General features: G+C 54.8%; 1 protein-coding gene across 1 annotated transcript; it reads left to right on the top strand.

The window, feature by feature from the left end:
- The first annotated feature begins 16 nt into the window (after positions 1 to 16).
- On the top strand, positions 17 to 12,019 carry LOC106496562 (E3 ubiquitin-protein ligase HECTD3). The gene is made up of 21 exons (XM_067301128.1): positions 17 to 424; positions 753 to 913; positions 2,223 to 2,315; positions 2,630 to 2,765; positions 3,187 to 3,302; positions 3,592 to 3,705; positions 4,408 to 4,490; positions 5,077 to 5,242; positions 5,716 to 5,797; positions 6,762 to 6,944; positions 7,431 to 7,483; positions 7,834 to 7,898; positions 8,323 to 8,426; positions 8,776 to 8,895; positions 9,311 to 9,400; positions 9,770 to 9,976; positions 10,384 to 10,513; positions 10,976 to 11,050; positions 11,290 to 11,371; positions 11,494 to 11,565; positions 11,825 to 12,019. Exons 1-21 carry the CDS (start codon positions 95 to 97, stop codon positions 11,907 to 11,909), a joined length of 2,547 nt encoding a protein of 848 aa, XP_067157229.1. The 5' UTR covers positions 17 to 94; the 3' UTR covers positions 11,910 to 12,019.
- Positions 12,020 to 12,754: the final 735 nt, after the last annotated feature.

The raw sequence follows: 12,754 nt of genomic DNA, 5'->3' as shown, positions 1-12,754 counted from the left end.
TTGCCGTAAACCCGCGAGTAGTGACCCCCGGGGGCTCCGGTGCTGGGCTCGGCCGCCGCCGCCACCGGGAGCCGCGGGCCGGTGCGGGAGCGCGATGCGCGCGGGCGGGGAGGCGCCGCACCAGGTGCTGGGCCGGCTGCGGTTCCTGCTGCAGTGCAGCGAGTGCTTCCGCCGCGCCCGGGCGCTGCCCGCCGCGCTCTGCTACGTGCCCCGGGAGGTGCAGTACAAGATCTGCAAGGACCCCGCCGCCGCCGCCGCAGCCGCCGCCGCCCGCAGCCTGCTCAGCGTCTGGGACAGCCCGGGGCCGGCGCGGGGCGGCAAGCGGGCGGCGCGGGCCACCATCGAGGTGCGGAAGGGCGGCTGCCTCCGCGCCACCGGCGAGGAGTACTGCAACGGCGCCGGGCTCTGGGTGAAGCTCAGCAAGGTAACGGCGGCGGCGGCGGCACCGGCGGCGGGTGCCCGGCACCGCCCGGGATCCGCCCCCCGGCTGGCGCCGCCGCCCCTCGCCGTCCCGCCGCGGCGGGGCCCGCCGGCGCCCCCCAGGCGCCCCGCTCCCCGCAGGACGTCCCCTGTCCGCGCTGCGCCCCCGGCGTCGCCGCAGGCCGAGGCCGAAGCGGCGCTGGGCAGCCGCCGCTTGCCGCGCTCGCCTGCCCGTCCCGTCCCGTCCCGTCCCGTGTTCTCCCTTCTGCCTCGACGCCTCCGAGCTTGAGCCGGGGCCCGGGGCTCCTTACGGGACGTGTTTCCCTGTGCAGGAGCAGCTGGAGGAGTACAAGAGCGGCTGTGACCTGGAGGAAGGCTGGGTCCTGGTGTGCAAGCATGCAGAAGGAGGGGACAGGCTGGTCCCAGTTGAGTCCACGGAGAGGATCCAGAGGCAGCAGCAGCTGTTCGGGGTCGACTACAAACCCGTGATCAGGTACAGGACCATGGTCTCCCCGCAGGTCATCGTAAGCGTCCGTGCAGTCAGGCACCTCCGGCAGCTTCGACAGCCCACACGCAGCACCTTGCTCTGCTGCTGTCTGGAAAGGGTGCAGTGCGTGGGGCAGGGCAACATCCCCCTCCAGACCCTGACTGGGAGCAGAAATCAGGATTTTGTTGCCCACGGTGAGGAGCTGGAGACCTGCACGTTGAGCCTGGGTCCTCAGCTGTGATGTTCTGGAGGTTTTGCATATGGCAGTGATTTACGTGCTCGAGTGTGTTTGCACTGCTGTCTCACCTGTGGACTCTGATGTGCAGACTAACCCTCCCATCTCTCAGCATCTCCCTGTCCCTGCACTGGGCATCTGCTCAGAACAGGCCAATTCTGCCTGAACTGTAACCAGTAGGTAACTCTCCTGAGAGCAACTGTGCTCTGAACTTTCCCTCATGATCCATGCATGAATCCTGCTTTTTTAGGTGCACTGTGGTGCAGCCACAGTGATGGGAGAAGTGGGAGAAGTAGTTCTTGTTTAAAAAGATCAAAAATCTCATTTCCGCTGGTGCCTCAGTCTGACCTCCCACCCTCCAGAACACTGGCCCTGACCGTTTGCTGGAGAGCACAAGAACAGCTGTGCTGCGTCAAGCCAAAGGTATCCCCCAACAGTGGCAAAAAGACGGCAGATGTAATAATTCTTCTCCTAAATCAGTGCTTCCACAGCCTCCAGCCATTCCTGGGTCACGGACTTCCATTGCCAGAGATGTTTCTACTTGTTTAGTAACTCTCTAGTGGATTTTTACTCCTTCATCAGCTTTTCTGATATTTCCTTGAATCCATGTAAACTTTAGCACCTGCAACATCTTGTGAAAGGAATTTCCACAGATTAACCACACGTAGGATGTAGAACCATCTTCCTCAGCATGTTTATGCTCTGAGCCTGCCCTCATTGTTTGACATCCCTTTCTCCTTATACCTAAGAATGCAGTAAGGTTCTTGTTCGCCCATGCCCTGCTGCTTGTGATTTTGGTGTATTGCCTCTCGGCCATTTCTGCTCTGGACTGAAGAGTCCCGGCCCACTGGGCCATTTCGTATATGAATGCAAGACAATAGGGACCCTGCATAGCTGGGTATGGCCTGGAAGAATTAGAGATGATCTGGAAGGAAAGGGCAGCCGATGAGGTTTGAGGTGATGAAAGATGCAGTGTGGTAGGGGATTAAACCCCCATCACCTCCTCCTAGCTACTCCTTGACTGCTGGCTCCTCCCTTCCCTGGGTTTCTCTCACTTTCCCCTTCTTTGGGTTGTTTCAGGTGGGAGCAGGTGGTGGATCTGACGTACTCCCTGCGCCTCGGAGCAAAACCCAAGCCCATGGAGCAGGATGAGGCTGCAGTAGAGAAGCTTCGGTATGAGCTGGTTCCCGGTGTGCATGTTTCGGCTGTGGGTGGGAGCGAGCTGCTGTCTCTCCCCTGCTGTTCAGACAGCCATCTCCTGCAGACGGGGTGGCGGGGGAAGACAGGCAGCAAGGGAGCTGGGAGGCGGTGGCTCTGCTCAGCTCAAACAGCCTTGTCCTAGATAAGCCTGCACAAAGCACAAAACAGTGTGAGGCCAAAGCAAGCAGGGCACAGACTCACCTTCCCTGATCCATTGGCCTAGCAGGGGTTAATGCAGCCTTGCTGTTCCTGGGTCTCCAGGCCCTTTAACCCCCTTGTCCTCATAGGTATGTGCCCCCAACGTGGACTTATGAATGCGATGAAGACCTGGTGCATTTCTTGTACGATCACATTGGGAAGGAGGATGAGAACTTGGGCAGCGTCAAGCAGTATGTGGACAGCATCGATGTCTCATCCTACACGGTGAGTCAGCCCTGCTGTGCCCTGGGGCTGGGTAGCGTGGATGGTGCTCTTTGTGCTGCACTGCTCTGGTCCATGTGTTGGAGGACATGGGAGAGAAAGCCTAGGCTCAGAAGGGAGTGTCATGCGGTGTGTTGTGTGGGCGTAGTGTGCGACCTGTGATCTGAGAAGCAAATGCTGATGGTAGCTGCTGAGCTGGTTTTAGGGAGTTTTTGACATCCTCTGCTGTGTGCGTGGCCCCAGAGCGCTCTGGGGTCAGCCTCAGTGTCCTTGTATGGGAACCTCTCTCTTCCCACAGCCCAGCAAATGGTGCTGGGCCAGTTGGACCCCTCTCTGGCTCTGAGACTTATGCTGAGAGTAGCCTCGAAAGGGCAAGTTAATCCTGCTCCCATCTATCTTTGCTTTGTTCACTGCTCTCTTCCAGGAGGACTTCAACGTGTCATGTCTGACCGACAGCCATGCAGACACCTACTGGGAGAGCGACGGGTCCCAGGGCCAGCACTGGGTGCGGCTCAACATGAAGAAAGGCACCATTGTCAAGTGAGGCGTCTCTCCCCTCGTGCGCTGGCTTGCAGCTGGGGTGGGCCCCACGGCTGTCAGTCTGTATGCACGTCCATCATGGCCCCGGTTCGCCCTGCCCTCCCTGCCCCTTGTCCCCCACTCTGGCTCTGGACTTGAAAGGTTCCTAGCCAGTATCATCATAAGTAACTAGGGCTCCTGGCACCAGCTGCATGTGCTTGATACAGGTGTGGCCAGGCCATGAGGGGAGCAGCGGTGGGTGTTCAGATGCAGCACGTATCTCCTCCTAATTTCATGGTTCCCTTTGCAGGAAGCTCCTGCTGACAGTGGATACCACCGACGAGAACTTCATGCCTAAGAGGGTTGCCGTGTATGGGGGTGAGGGGGACAACCTGAAGAAACTGAATGATGTCGGCATTGATGAGTGAGTGGCAGGAGGCAGAGGGCAGTGTGGTCCTTGCAGGGGCCAGAGGATGCTGGAAGTCCTGACTCTAAGCAGTTATGCCACCATCAGCCTGGCTTAAGAGGTGCAGGACCTTGGGAGAGGCGTTCTGTCTCTGAGCCTTGGATTCCTTCTGCCTACAGCAGCAAGGCCCAATGAGCACGCAGGCAGGACCCTTTCAATCCACATTTGCAGACATCATCTGTGTTTGTTTCCCAAAGTAGTGCTGGAATGATGTAGTCTTAGGTGCAGACCCTATGCACACCCTTTCCTGCTGGGGTGAGGTGCTGGGCAAACAGGCTGCAGATGCGCTAAAGTCTAAGGGATGCTAGGAAACCCAATGCCCAACTCCTACAGGCCAGTTGAAGGGCCTTGCTGTGCCTGGTTGCTAGCACAGAAACACTGGTGCAGCCCAGTAGCTGCTGGGTTAATTCAGGGAGCCATGTTTGTCTTGTAGGACCAGTCAGGAACAGGTTGCCTAGACTTGAGGCACCAGGAGGCTGAGGGTTTCACATAGGTCATGTTATTGTGGTGTTGATGGAGCTGGGAGGCTGGGTCTGGGTTCCAGTCATGGTTTCCCATTTCAGAGGATGCAAACCGTCTTTCCTTGTAAGCAGTCAGGTGGATTTTGGCAGGATGGGCAAGGGAACAGCTCTGCAGCCTCTGTCTGTGCTGTGTTTGCAGGAGCTACATTGGGGATGTGTGTGTCCTTGAGGACATGACGACACACCTGCCTGTCATCGAGATCCGGATTGTGGAGTGCAGAGGTAGGCCTAGGTGTTATGGCTGCATCTGTAACACCACTGTCCTGTAAGGTGCTGTATGTTTAGGGTTTGTCCCTGAGGCTTACGCTCTTGGCCCTGCTGGCTGTTCCAGCTGAGATGCAGAAGACCCATGGGAAACTCCAGAGGGGCCTGGATTTTTGCAAGCTCTGTGTTTTCCTCCCATCTTTTTTGGTCTTTGATTATTCGTCTGTGAATCTCCCACTTCCTCACAGAGGTGTTTCAGGCTCTCAGTGCCCAGCCTCAGAGCTGGTGGAGCTCTTCACATTTCCAGCCCATTTATTGGAGGCTAGACTCAGTGGCTCTGTTCTGTCCCTGACTGGAAGTTGGCTCTTCACTGTTTCCCTGAGTTTCTCAGGTGGAGAGTAAGCCCCAGGAGGAGAGCTGTGAACACCATTGCTCAGGAGCTTTGCAGTCCAGCTATGCAGGGAGCAAAGCCAGCATGAGGCCAGAAAGGCCTTGTCCTTGCATCTCTGCCAGCCAAGGCTTATAGCCCGCTTGTGTTGTGCGCATACTGCCCTGGCTTGCTTTCTCCTGGACTTAGCATATCATTCATGCTCTTCCTCGGCAGATGATGGGATTGATGTTCGACTCCGAGGGATCAAAATCAAATCCTCTCGACAGCGGGACTTGGGGCTCAGTGCCGACATGTTCCAACTGGCTAATTTAGTGCGCTACCCCCGCCTAGAAGGGACAGACCCTGACCTGCTCTACCGGCGGGCTGTGCTCATTCAGAGGTACAGTATGGAGGGAGCAGGCAGCGTCATGGTGTTGCCTGCAGGTTTCGGTGCCTTCTTCAGTCTGAGTGTGGCCAGAAGCTGTATGGCTCCCCTTGAGAAGGGCATCCTGGACCCTGGAGGAAATAGCAGATGCATTTGGGGACAAAGTGGGATCCTGGAAGTTAACTTTCCTATGCTTAAGTGGAGTCTTACACCTTAAGTTCACTGTGTTTTGCATGTTGTGAGTGCAGCACACCTGTGCTGTGCATAGGGCAGGCACGCACAGAGTCCTTCGTAAAGGTTGTGTGGTCCCTGCAGTGCCCAGGAAACGGGGATTTAGGACAAAGGTTCTGCGATATAAGTCTTCATTGGGTTTTATTCAGATCAGTTGCTGCTTTTCTGCCTGTGTCTGGAGTTGCCTGGGCTGGAAAAGGTTTGCTCAGATCCCTGGCCCTCCTGTGTGTCATAGCACCTTCTTCTTTGTGATCTAGGTTTGTCAAGCTCCTGGACAGTGTCCTGCATCACCTAGTGCCAGCCTGGGATCATACTGTTGGCACATTCAGCAAACTCAAGGTGGGAGATTTCTGTCTCAGCTAGGGCCTGGGTCTGGCAGGGTGGCTTCACCTGGGCTGTGACAAGGGAAACAGTCACTGCACGTTGCCTTTTAAAATAGCTCCAGAGACATATCTGACTGAGCTCAGTTCATTAAAGCTGTGAAAGATGATATTGTTTGGAGGCTAGTTGCCTGTTAAAACAGTGGTGTGCAAATTTTTAAATACAGGGTAGCAAGCAGAATCAAACTAGAGCTCTGGGTGAGAGCACTTCACCCATGAAAGGACTCAGACCGTAGCAGCACTGAGTGTGATCCGAATGCATGTTTGCTCTGAGATCTCAGCCCAGGACACTCCAAGTTTGTTCCAGAACTTGCTGCTTGCAGTTCTGAGCTGGCCATGTCCAACTGGCAAGGCTTTTTACTAATAAGTACTTTCTGGCTTTAAGCTTTTGATTTGCATCTTTCTCATCAGACTTGGCTCATCCCTCCAGTCGTTTGTTTGCCTCACAGCCTCTCCCAGAATTTGTGTGCTGGGCATTGGTAGGGCATTTTCTTTTTGTGCGCTTCCAAACTGTGTGTCAGAGAGCATTGTAATTCCTGTGCTAACTTAGTGTAAAACCCAAAGCGTATGAGGATTTTTATTTATTTATCACAGCTCGATTTGGTTACAAATAGGAGGGCTAATAAGATCTGTGGTCTGGCGGGTGAGTGTAGGTGAAGGAGAGCCCAAGCGATGCCAGTGTTGGATGAAGGCTGATGAAGAGACGATCAGGTATGGCATCTCCCTTAAACCAGAAAGCAAAGTGTCTCTGAGGCAGTGGGTGAGGTGGAGCAAAAGTTGTTCAGGAGAATATGGCTGTGTGTGGATTGGAACAGCTCTGGGAAGGGGAGAGACCTGGCAGTGCAGTGGTTTCAGTAGGAAGTATGTGAGCTGCCTTGGGCACTGCTGGGCACCTCTGACATCTTGAACATGTCCATTGGCAGCATATCAAGCAGTTCTTGCTGCTGTCCAAGCGGCGCACGGCTCTCATTACCCAGTGTCTGAAGGACTCGGAGACCAGCAAGCCCAACTTCATGCCGCGGCTCTATATTAACCGACGCCTGGCCATGGAGCACCGGGACAACCCTGCCTTGGACCCCAGCTGTAAGAATGCTGTCTTCACCCAGGTACTGCCCCTCCTGGGAGGGGGGAGGGGGTCCCTGCTGCTATGGGGAGAGTGAGGTATCCCAAAACCAAAAGGAACCAGAAGGAGGTGGATGGAGGGGATGACTTGGGAGCTGGAGTTGCCCAGAGATCTCAAGGCCTCTTTCTGTGACTCCTAAGCTCTGCAGATATATGTGCTGATGGCCCCTTATCCAGGAATGGTACTAAGTATGTCTATAGCTCATCTTTCAGGGCTTCATCCTGCCTGGGCTGAGGCCACCTGGGCTGAGGCAGAGATTGATGGAGAGGCAAGGTGCCCCCAGGATAGGGTGCTAGGAGGAATTTGGGAGATCTGAGCTGAAGTCTCTGCTCTACCCTAGACTCTCTCCATGATGTGTTACTAATGCAGAGGATAAAAGTCCTGTTACACTAAAAGGGCAGCAAACTTCTCCCACCTGCCCTGTGGGAGTGACCTGCCCTTCTAGGTTGATCATCTTTGCTTGTTACAGGTGTATGAAGGCCTGAAACCCTCTGACAAGTTTGAAAAGCCCCTAGATTATAGGTAAGTGGTGCCTGGGGGAGGGGGTCACGCACTGCTGGGAGGTCTGTTCTCTGGCGCCGCAGGGTGTTTGGGAAGCGCCTGTGTGCCCCATACTCTGGAGAAGGGTTGCTAGGGCAGGATACAGCTCAGCCAGGGTATCAGGGACTATTCCCCAAGGTGTTACCTCCCCACTGAGGATGCGACTGGCTTTGGAGAATTGGTGTGTTGCCCTGTCTTAGGCCCAGGCTGGTCTGCTCTAGGCCCCTGGTGTCCCAGCTGTCCCTGCTGCTTCCCCAGTCTCTCCTCAGCTCTGGGTGCACTGAGCACCTGGGGGCTGAGCAGTGGCTCAAGCTGTGCCTGGTTCCCCACAGGTGGCCGCTGCGTTATGACCAGTGGTGGGAGTGCAAATTCATCGCAGAGGGCATCATTGACCAAGGTAGGGGCTGCGTGGGGTAAGGCCCCACACTGGGGCAGAGTGGGGAGAGTTAGTTGAAGGGGGCGCCCCATTGCTGCTCTGGCTCATGCTTGCCCCCAGTGTTACTGCCCCTGGATGGGGGAGAGGGAAGGCAGGTCACCATGGCCTGGATAAGGAGAGCTGCTTGCTACGATGTAGATTGGCCCCCCATTAGTCACTAGCAGCAGCACTGACAGTGCCGAATGCTCGTGCGGCTGTCCTCCACGGGCCTGGCAGGGATGTTATTTTTCCTGTCTTATTTCCTCTGGTGCCACAAGGCACTGAGAGGAGCCTCCTGCTCAGCAGGGTCAGGTTTGACCAGTGTTCCTGATCTTTGCTTCATAATCCTGAGGGTCAGCACATGCAGAGTTCGCATCACTAAAAATGTGTCTTTTTTGGGTTGCAGGTGGTGGTTTTCGGGACAGCCTGGCGGACATGTCAGAGGAGCTGTGTCCCAGCTCAGCGGACACCCCCGTACCCCTGCCCTTCTTTGTGCGCACGTCCAACCAGGTGCTGTGGGTTGCGATACCTGAGGCAGATCTTTCTGTGCCTAGCAATGCGATGTTGTTCCTGTCCCCCTGCATGCCAGGAATGTATCTGCCTTTGCTGGTCCAAAACCTCTCCTCCTAGCTGAAGGGTTGGGTAGAGCCACCTGGCAGGCTCTGGAGATTGCTTTGCTGCATCCAGTTTTAGGATACACTGGCAAGTGCCTGGATGCTTGTCTCTCACTAGGAATATTACCAGGGAGGGCAGGGTTTTTTTAGGCCTGTTCTGTTGTGAGAAGTGCCCAGAGTCACTGCAAGAGCCCAGCGTTGTGCTGGGCTGAGAATATGATGTGGAATTTTACTCCCTCTTGTAGGGTAACGGCACTGGGGAAGCCAGGGACATGTACGTCCCCAACCCCTCCTGCAAGGACTTCCCCAAGTACGAGTGGATTGGGCAGATCATGGGAGCAGCTCTGAGGGGCAAGGAGTTTCTGGTGAGCTTTCAGCCCTGTCCCTGCATGGAGGTTTACCCCAAAGGGAATCAATAGCCCTCTTCTGCAGCCTATCCCACAGGAACGTGGGAGGGCTCTGTGATCACATAATGGGGCAAAGCGCCTTTGTCAGGATTTGGGGCCACGGGATTAGGAGAGCTCACAGCCTAAGTTTTGGGAGATTGTGCTGGGAGCTTGGGAAAGGGCTTCTGGTCTCTGCTCAGCACCCTATAGGCCAAGGTGCCTGGTAAGCCCTGCATGTGCAGAAGGGCAGGACAAGGCCTGAGGGGATGGAGAGAGCAGGGAAGCTCCTGTGTGTCAAACTGCTCTAGCTCTGTGTCTCATCTACACTGTTGAGCCCCATCTCCACCTCAGGGGACATCTCTTCTCCCACAGTAAAATCCCTTTTCTCTTTCAGGTCCTGGCTCTTCCTGGCTTTGTATGGAAACAGTTAACAGGGGAGGAGGTCAGCTGGAGCAAAGACTTTCCTGCTGTGGACTCTGTGCTGGTGAGAGGGGCTGAAAGGCGGTGCCTATTGTGTTCCTTGTGGTGCTCAGCAAGGGGGTGGTTTGTGTCCCTGTCACCATGTTGTGCTTGCCTCTTATGATGTGTCAGAGAAACATTCAAAAAAAGGGCTTTCTTAGCACTCGTGCAAGCCACAGCTGATATAGAGATGTAGCCATGCCACCTACTGCTTCCAGCATGCAACGCCCCAGGGTCTGCCAAAAGGCGAGTGCAGATCCAGGCAGTGTATCCCATGCTGTGCTGCTGTCCCAGTCACTCCAGCCCTTGTCTGGAAAGGAAGGAGATGTGGGTTCAGGCACATGGCTGCTTGCTGGACATCTCTCTAATACACACTTCTCTGGGAGCTGAGCAGGTGAAGCTCCTGGAGGTGATGGAAGTCATGGACAAAGACACCTTTGAGTTCAAATTTGGGAATGAGCTGACCTACACAACGGTGCTGAGTGACCAGCGCATGGTGGAGCTGATCCCCAATGGCAGCAGTACTGTGGTGCTCTATGAGGACCGCAAGGAGTTCATCCGCCTGGTGCAGAAGGCTCGGCTGGAGGAGAGCAAGGAGCAGGTAATGCTGTCCCAGACCATCAGTGACTGAGTTCATGGGTAGCACCTTGCTCCTGGAGACATCCCTTCTACTCCATGTCTGTTAAAATGCATTGCACATAGTGTCCCTATGCTCATTAGTGCAATAGTAGCCAGTGCTTTCTGGTGAGATCCTGGAGCTTATGGGCTTGCTGAAAAGAAAAGTGGCTTATAGCAGCATGGGATACATGTGGGTTTTATTTTCAGACCTGACATGGGCTTCTTGAATGAACTGGGATGCATCTCTGTGGGACCCCATTCCCCTCTCCAGGTTCCTTGGAGCGTTTCCTGAGCAATTGCATGGCTTCGGTCCAGTGCAGTCCCTGGAATCAACTGCGAGCCAGGAAAACAGGCAGGACATGCCACTCAGCTGTCCCATCTCCTTTTCAGATCATGGCCATGCAGGCTGGGCTGCTGAAGGTGGTACCCCAAGCTGTTCTTGACCTCCTCACCTGGCAGGAGCTGGAAAAGAAAGTCTGTGGAGACCCTGAAGTCACAGTTGATGCCTTGAAGAAGCTCAGTAAGTGAAGGACTCCACCGAAAACCATTTCCCTGAAAGTGAGATGATGGTCTTCTCCACCTGCTGGGACAAGGAGAGGTGTAGGAAACAGATATATTATCCTTTACTGCAGTGAGAAAGTGGACCTGTGTACTTCTTGCCCTTAGCTGGGTGCTGATAAGGGCAGGGGTACCTTTTGCCTCTATGCTGGGCTTCAGAGGAGAGGCTGGGTTGTCGCTCTGTTCCCAGTGTCTGAACCTCTCTGGAGCTGAGATCTGGATCTGGATGTGCTTTCTGGGGAGATCTTGAGTGCATGTGTCCCTACACCCTGGGTCTGTGTGCTAACACCCTGCAGACACCTAGAGGTCTCTTCCTGTGCTGGCGGAGAGCCTGTGGGGGAGCAGGGGAAATCCTGCTGTAATTTATCAAGGGAGGGGCCTAGGATGTCTCTAGCAAACTCCTTTTCTGTATCCTTTCTTCCAGCACGGTTTGAGGACTTTGAGCCATTGGATACCCGGGTTCAGTACTTCTGGGAAGCGCTCAACAACTTCACCAATGGTGAGTGATTTGCTCTGCCCCTGCATGTCATCTTGTGCCATGGCAGCCCCTGGGTGCTGTCTGCAAACTGGGAGAGGGAAACAACACCTATCACTGCCTGGGAAACAGATGGAAGCTGAGCAGAGCAAGTCACTGGGCTGAAAGACCAACTCTTCGCCAGTGCTGGGGACACATGGAGGTGGCTGAACTCCTCTCACATGTCCCTGGGATCAGCTGTTGTCTTTGCCCTCTCTTCACAGAGGATCGCAGCCGCTTCCTCAGGTTTGTCACTGGCAGAAGCCGCCTTCCAGCACGGATCTACATCTATCCAGACAAGCTGGGGTGAGTCTGTCCTTCTCTAAGCCATAAGGCTGACAAAAACCATATCAAAGGGGATCTGTGACCCGGTTTCCCCTGCCTCATTGGCCTGCTGGGTCTGACCAGTTTGTTACCTTCTCCCCAAGCTCCGAGACAACGGATGCATTGCCAGAGTCCTCCACCTGCTCCAGCACTCTCTTCTTGCCCAACTATGCCACGTAAGTTGTATTGCTCCCTATACATGGTAGACTGTGCGTCTGGGCTCTCTTCTCAGCCTTGATGCTGACCCGTAGGACCCCATCACTTTGCCACACTTAAGCTGCCCTGACTGTACTATGTGGCTGCTGTGATTCTCTCCGTCCGGGGTTGTTGAGGCATAGCCTCCATCTCATAAAGCATCTTGTCATCTCAGCTGACAGATACAGCAATGGCAACTCCTCCTTGTTTTTTTTCCCCCCTCCCTCCTGTCATCCCTAGAGCCAAAGTGTGTGAAGAGAAGTTACGCTACGCGGCCTATAATTGCGTGGCCATCGACACAGATATGAGTCCGTGGGAAGAGTGATGTTGTAGCCTGACCAAGCAGCATGGACAATCGTTCGACAAAACCATGCAATGGGAAGAGCCCCTCTTTACCCCCAGGATGTGTATATATAATAAATGTGTAGGTGTGAAGCCTGGCTCCCTGCAGTGGTAACCAGCACTGCTTTGGACATGGAGGTTTGGGACTTTGGCAGGGCGGGAGCTATCTCAGAGAGTAAATGTGATTGCAAGAATGAAACCCTGTCCCCAGCCATGATACATCAGAAAGGTCTGGTAGGTTTTTGTAATGAGTTTCTTCTCCAAATGTCCCTGCTGCAGCTCATAACTCACTCCCACCCTTCTAAGGCAGTGCTCTACTCCAGGTAGAGCTGAGGTAGGGCCGTGAAGCTGCATGGCAGGTTATGGTACAGGATGGAGAACTCTGTGAGGTGCTGCTGAGACCGTGGGGATGCTCAGAGATGCTTAGTGTTTCCTAGCCTGAGTGTCCTGACCACATTCCCTTGTCTCATTCCTGCTTTCACATGAGAACGTAGAAATGAGATCATTCATCTAGGTTTAAGAAGAAATGGGGCAGACTGGTGGCAGGTGCTGCAGGGGTGCCTCTGGCCACCAGGTGTCACGACAGACCTACCTGCCAGGGCACAGAGGACTGTGGGTGCTGTCAGGGCAGGGCTCCTGTACTCTTGCATCCCACCAAATCCCTGTTACCAACACCTGTGAGCACCTGTGGTTCCCCGCACCTGTGCACTGCAGTGTCTGCTGGGGGACCTTCTTCCCTACAGGAGATGGAAATTGTCTGCTTCCCTCCTGCTTTGTAGTCTCCCAGTGAATGCAGTAGGGCATGCTGGTGGCCTAGCAGCCATTCTC

Source organism: Apteryx mantelli, chromosome 8 (genome assembly GCF_036417845.1).
Source record: "Apteryx mantelli isolate bAptMan1 chromosome 8, bAptMan1.hap1, whole genome shotgun sequence".
NCBI classification, from domain to species: domain Eukaryota; kingdom Metazoa; phylum Chordata; class Aves; order Apterygiformes; family Apterygidae; genus Apteryx; species Apteryx mantelli.
This window is presented reverse-complemented; position numbering and strand designations above follow the sequence as displayed.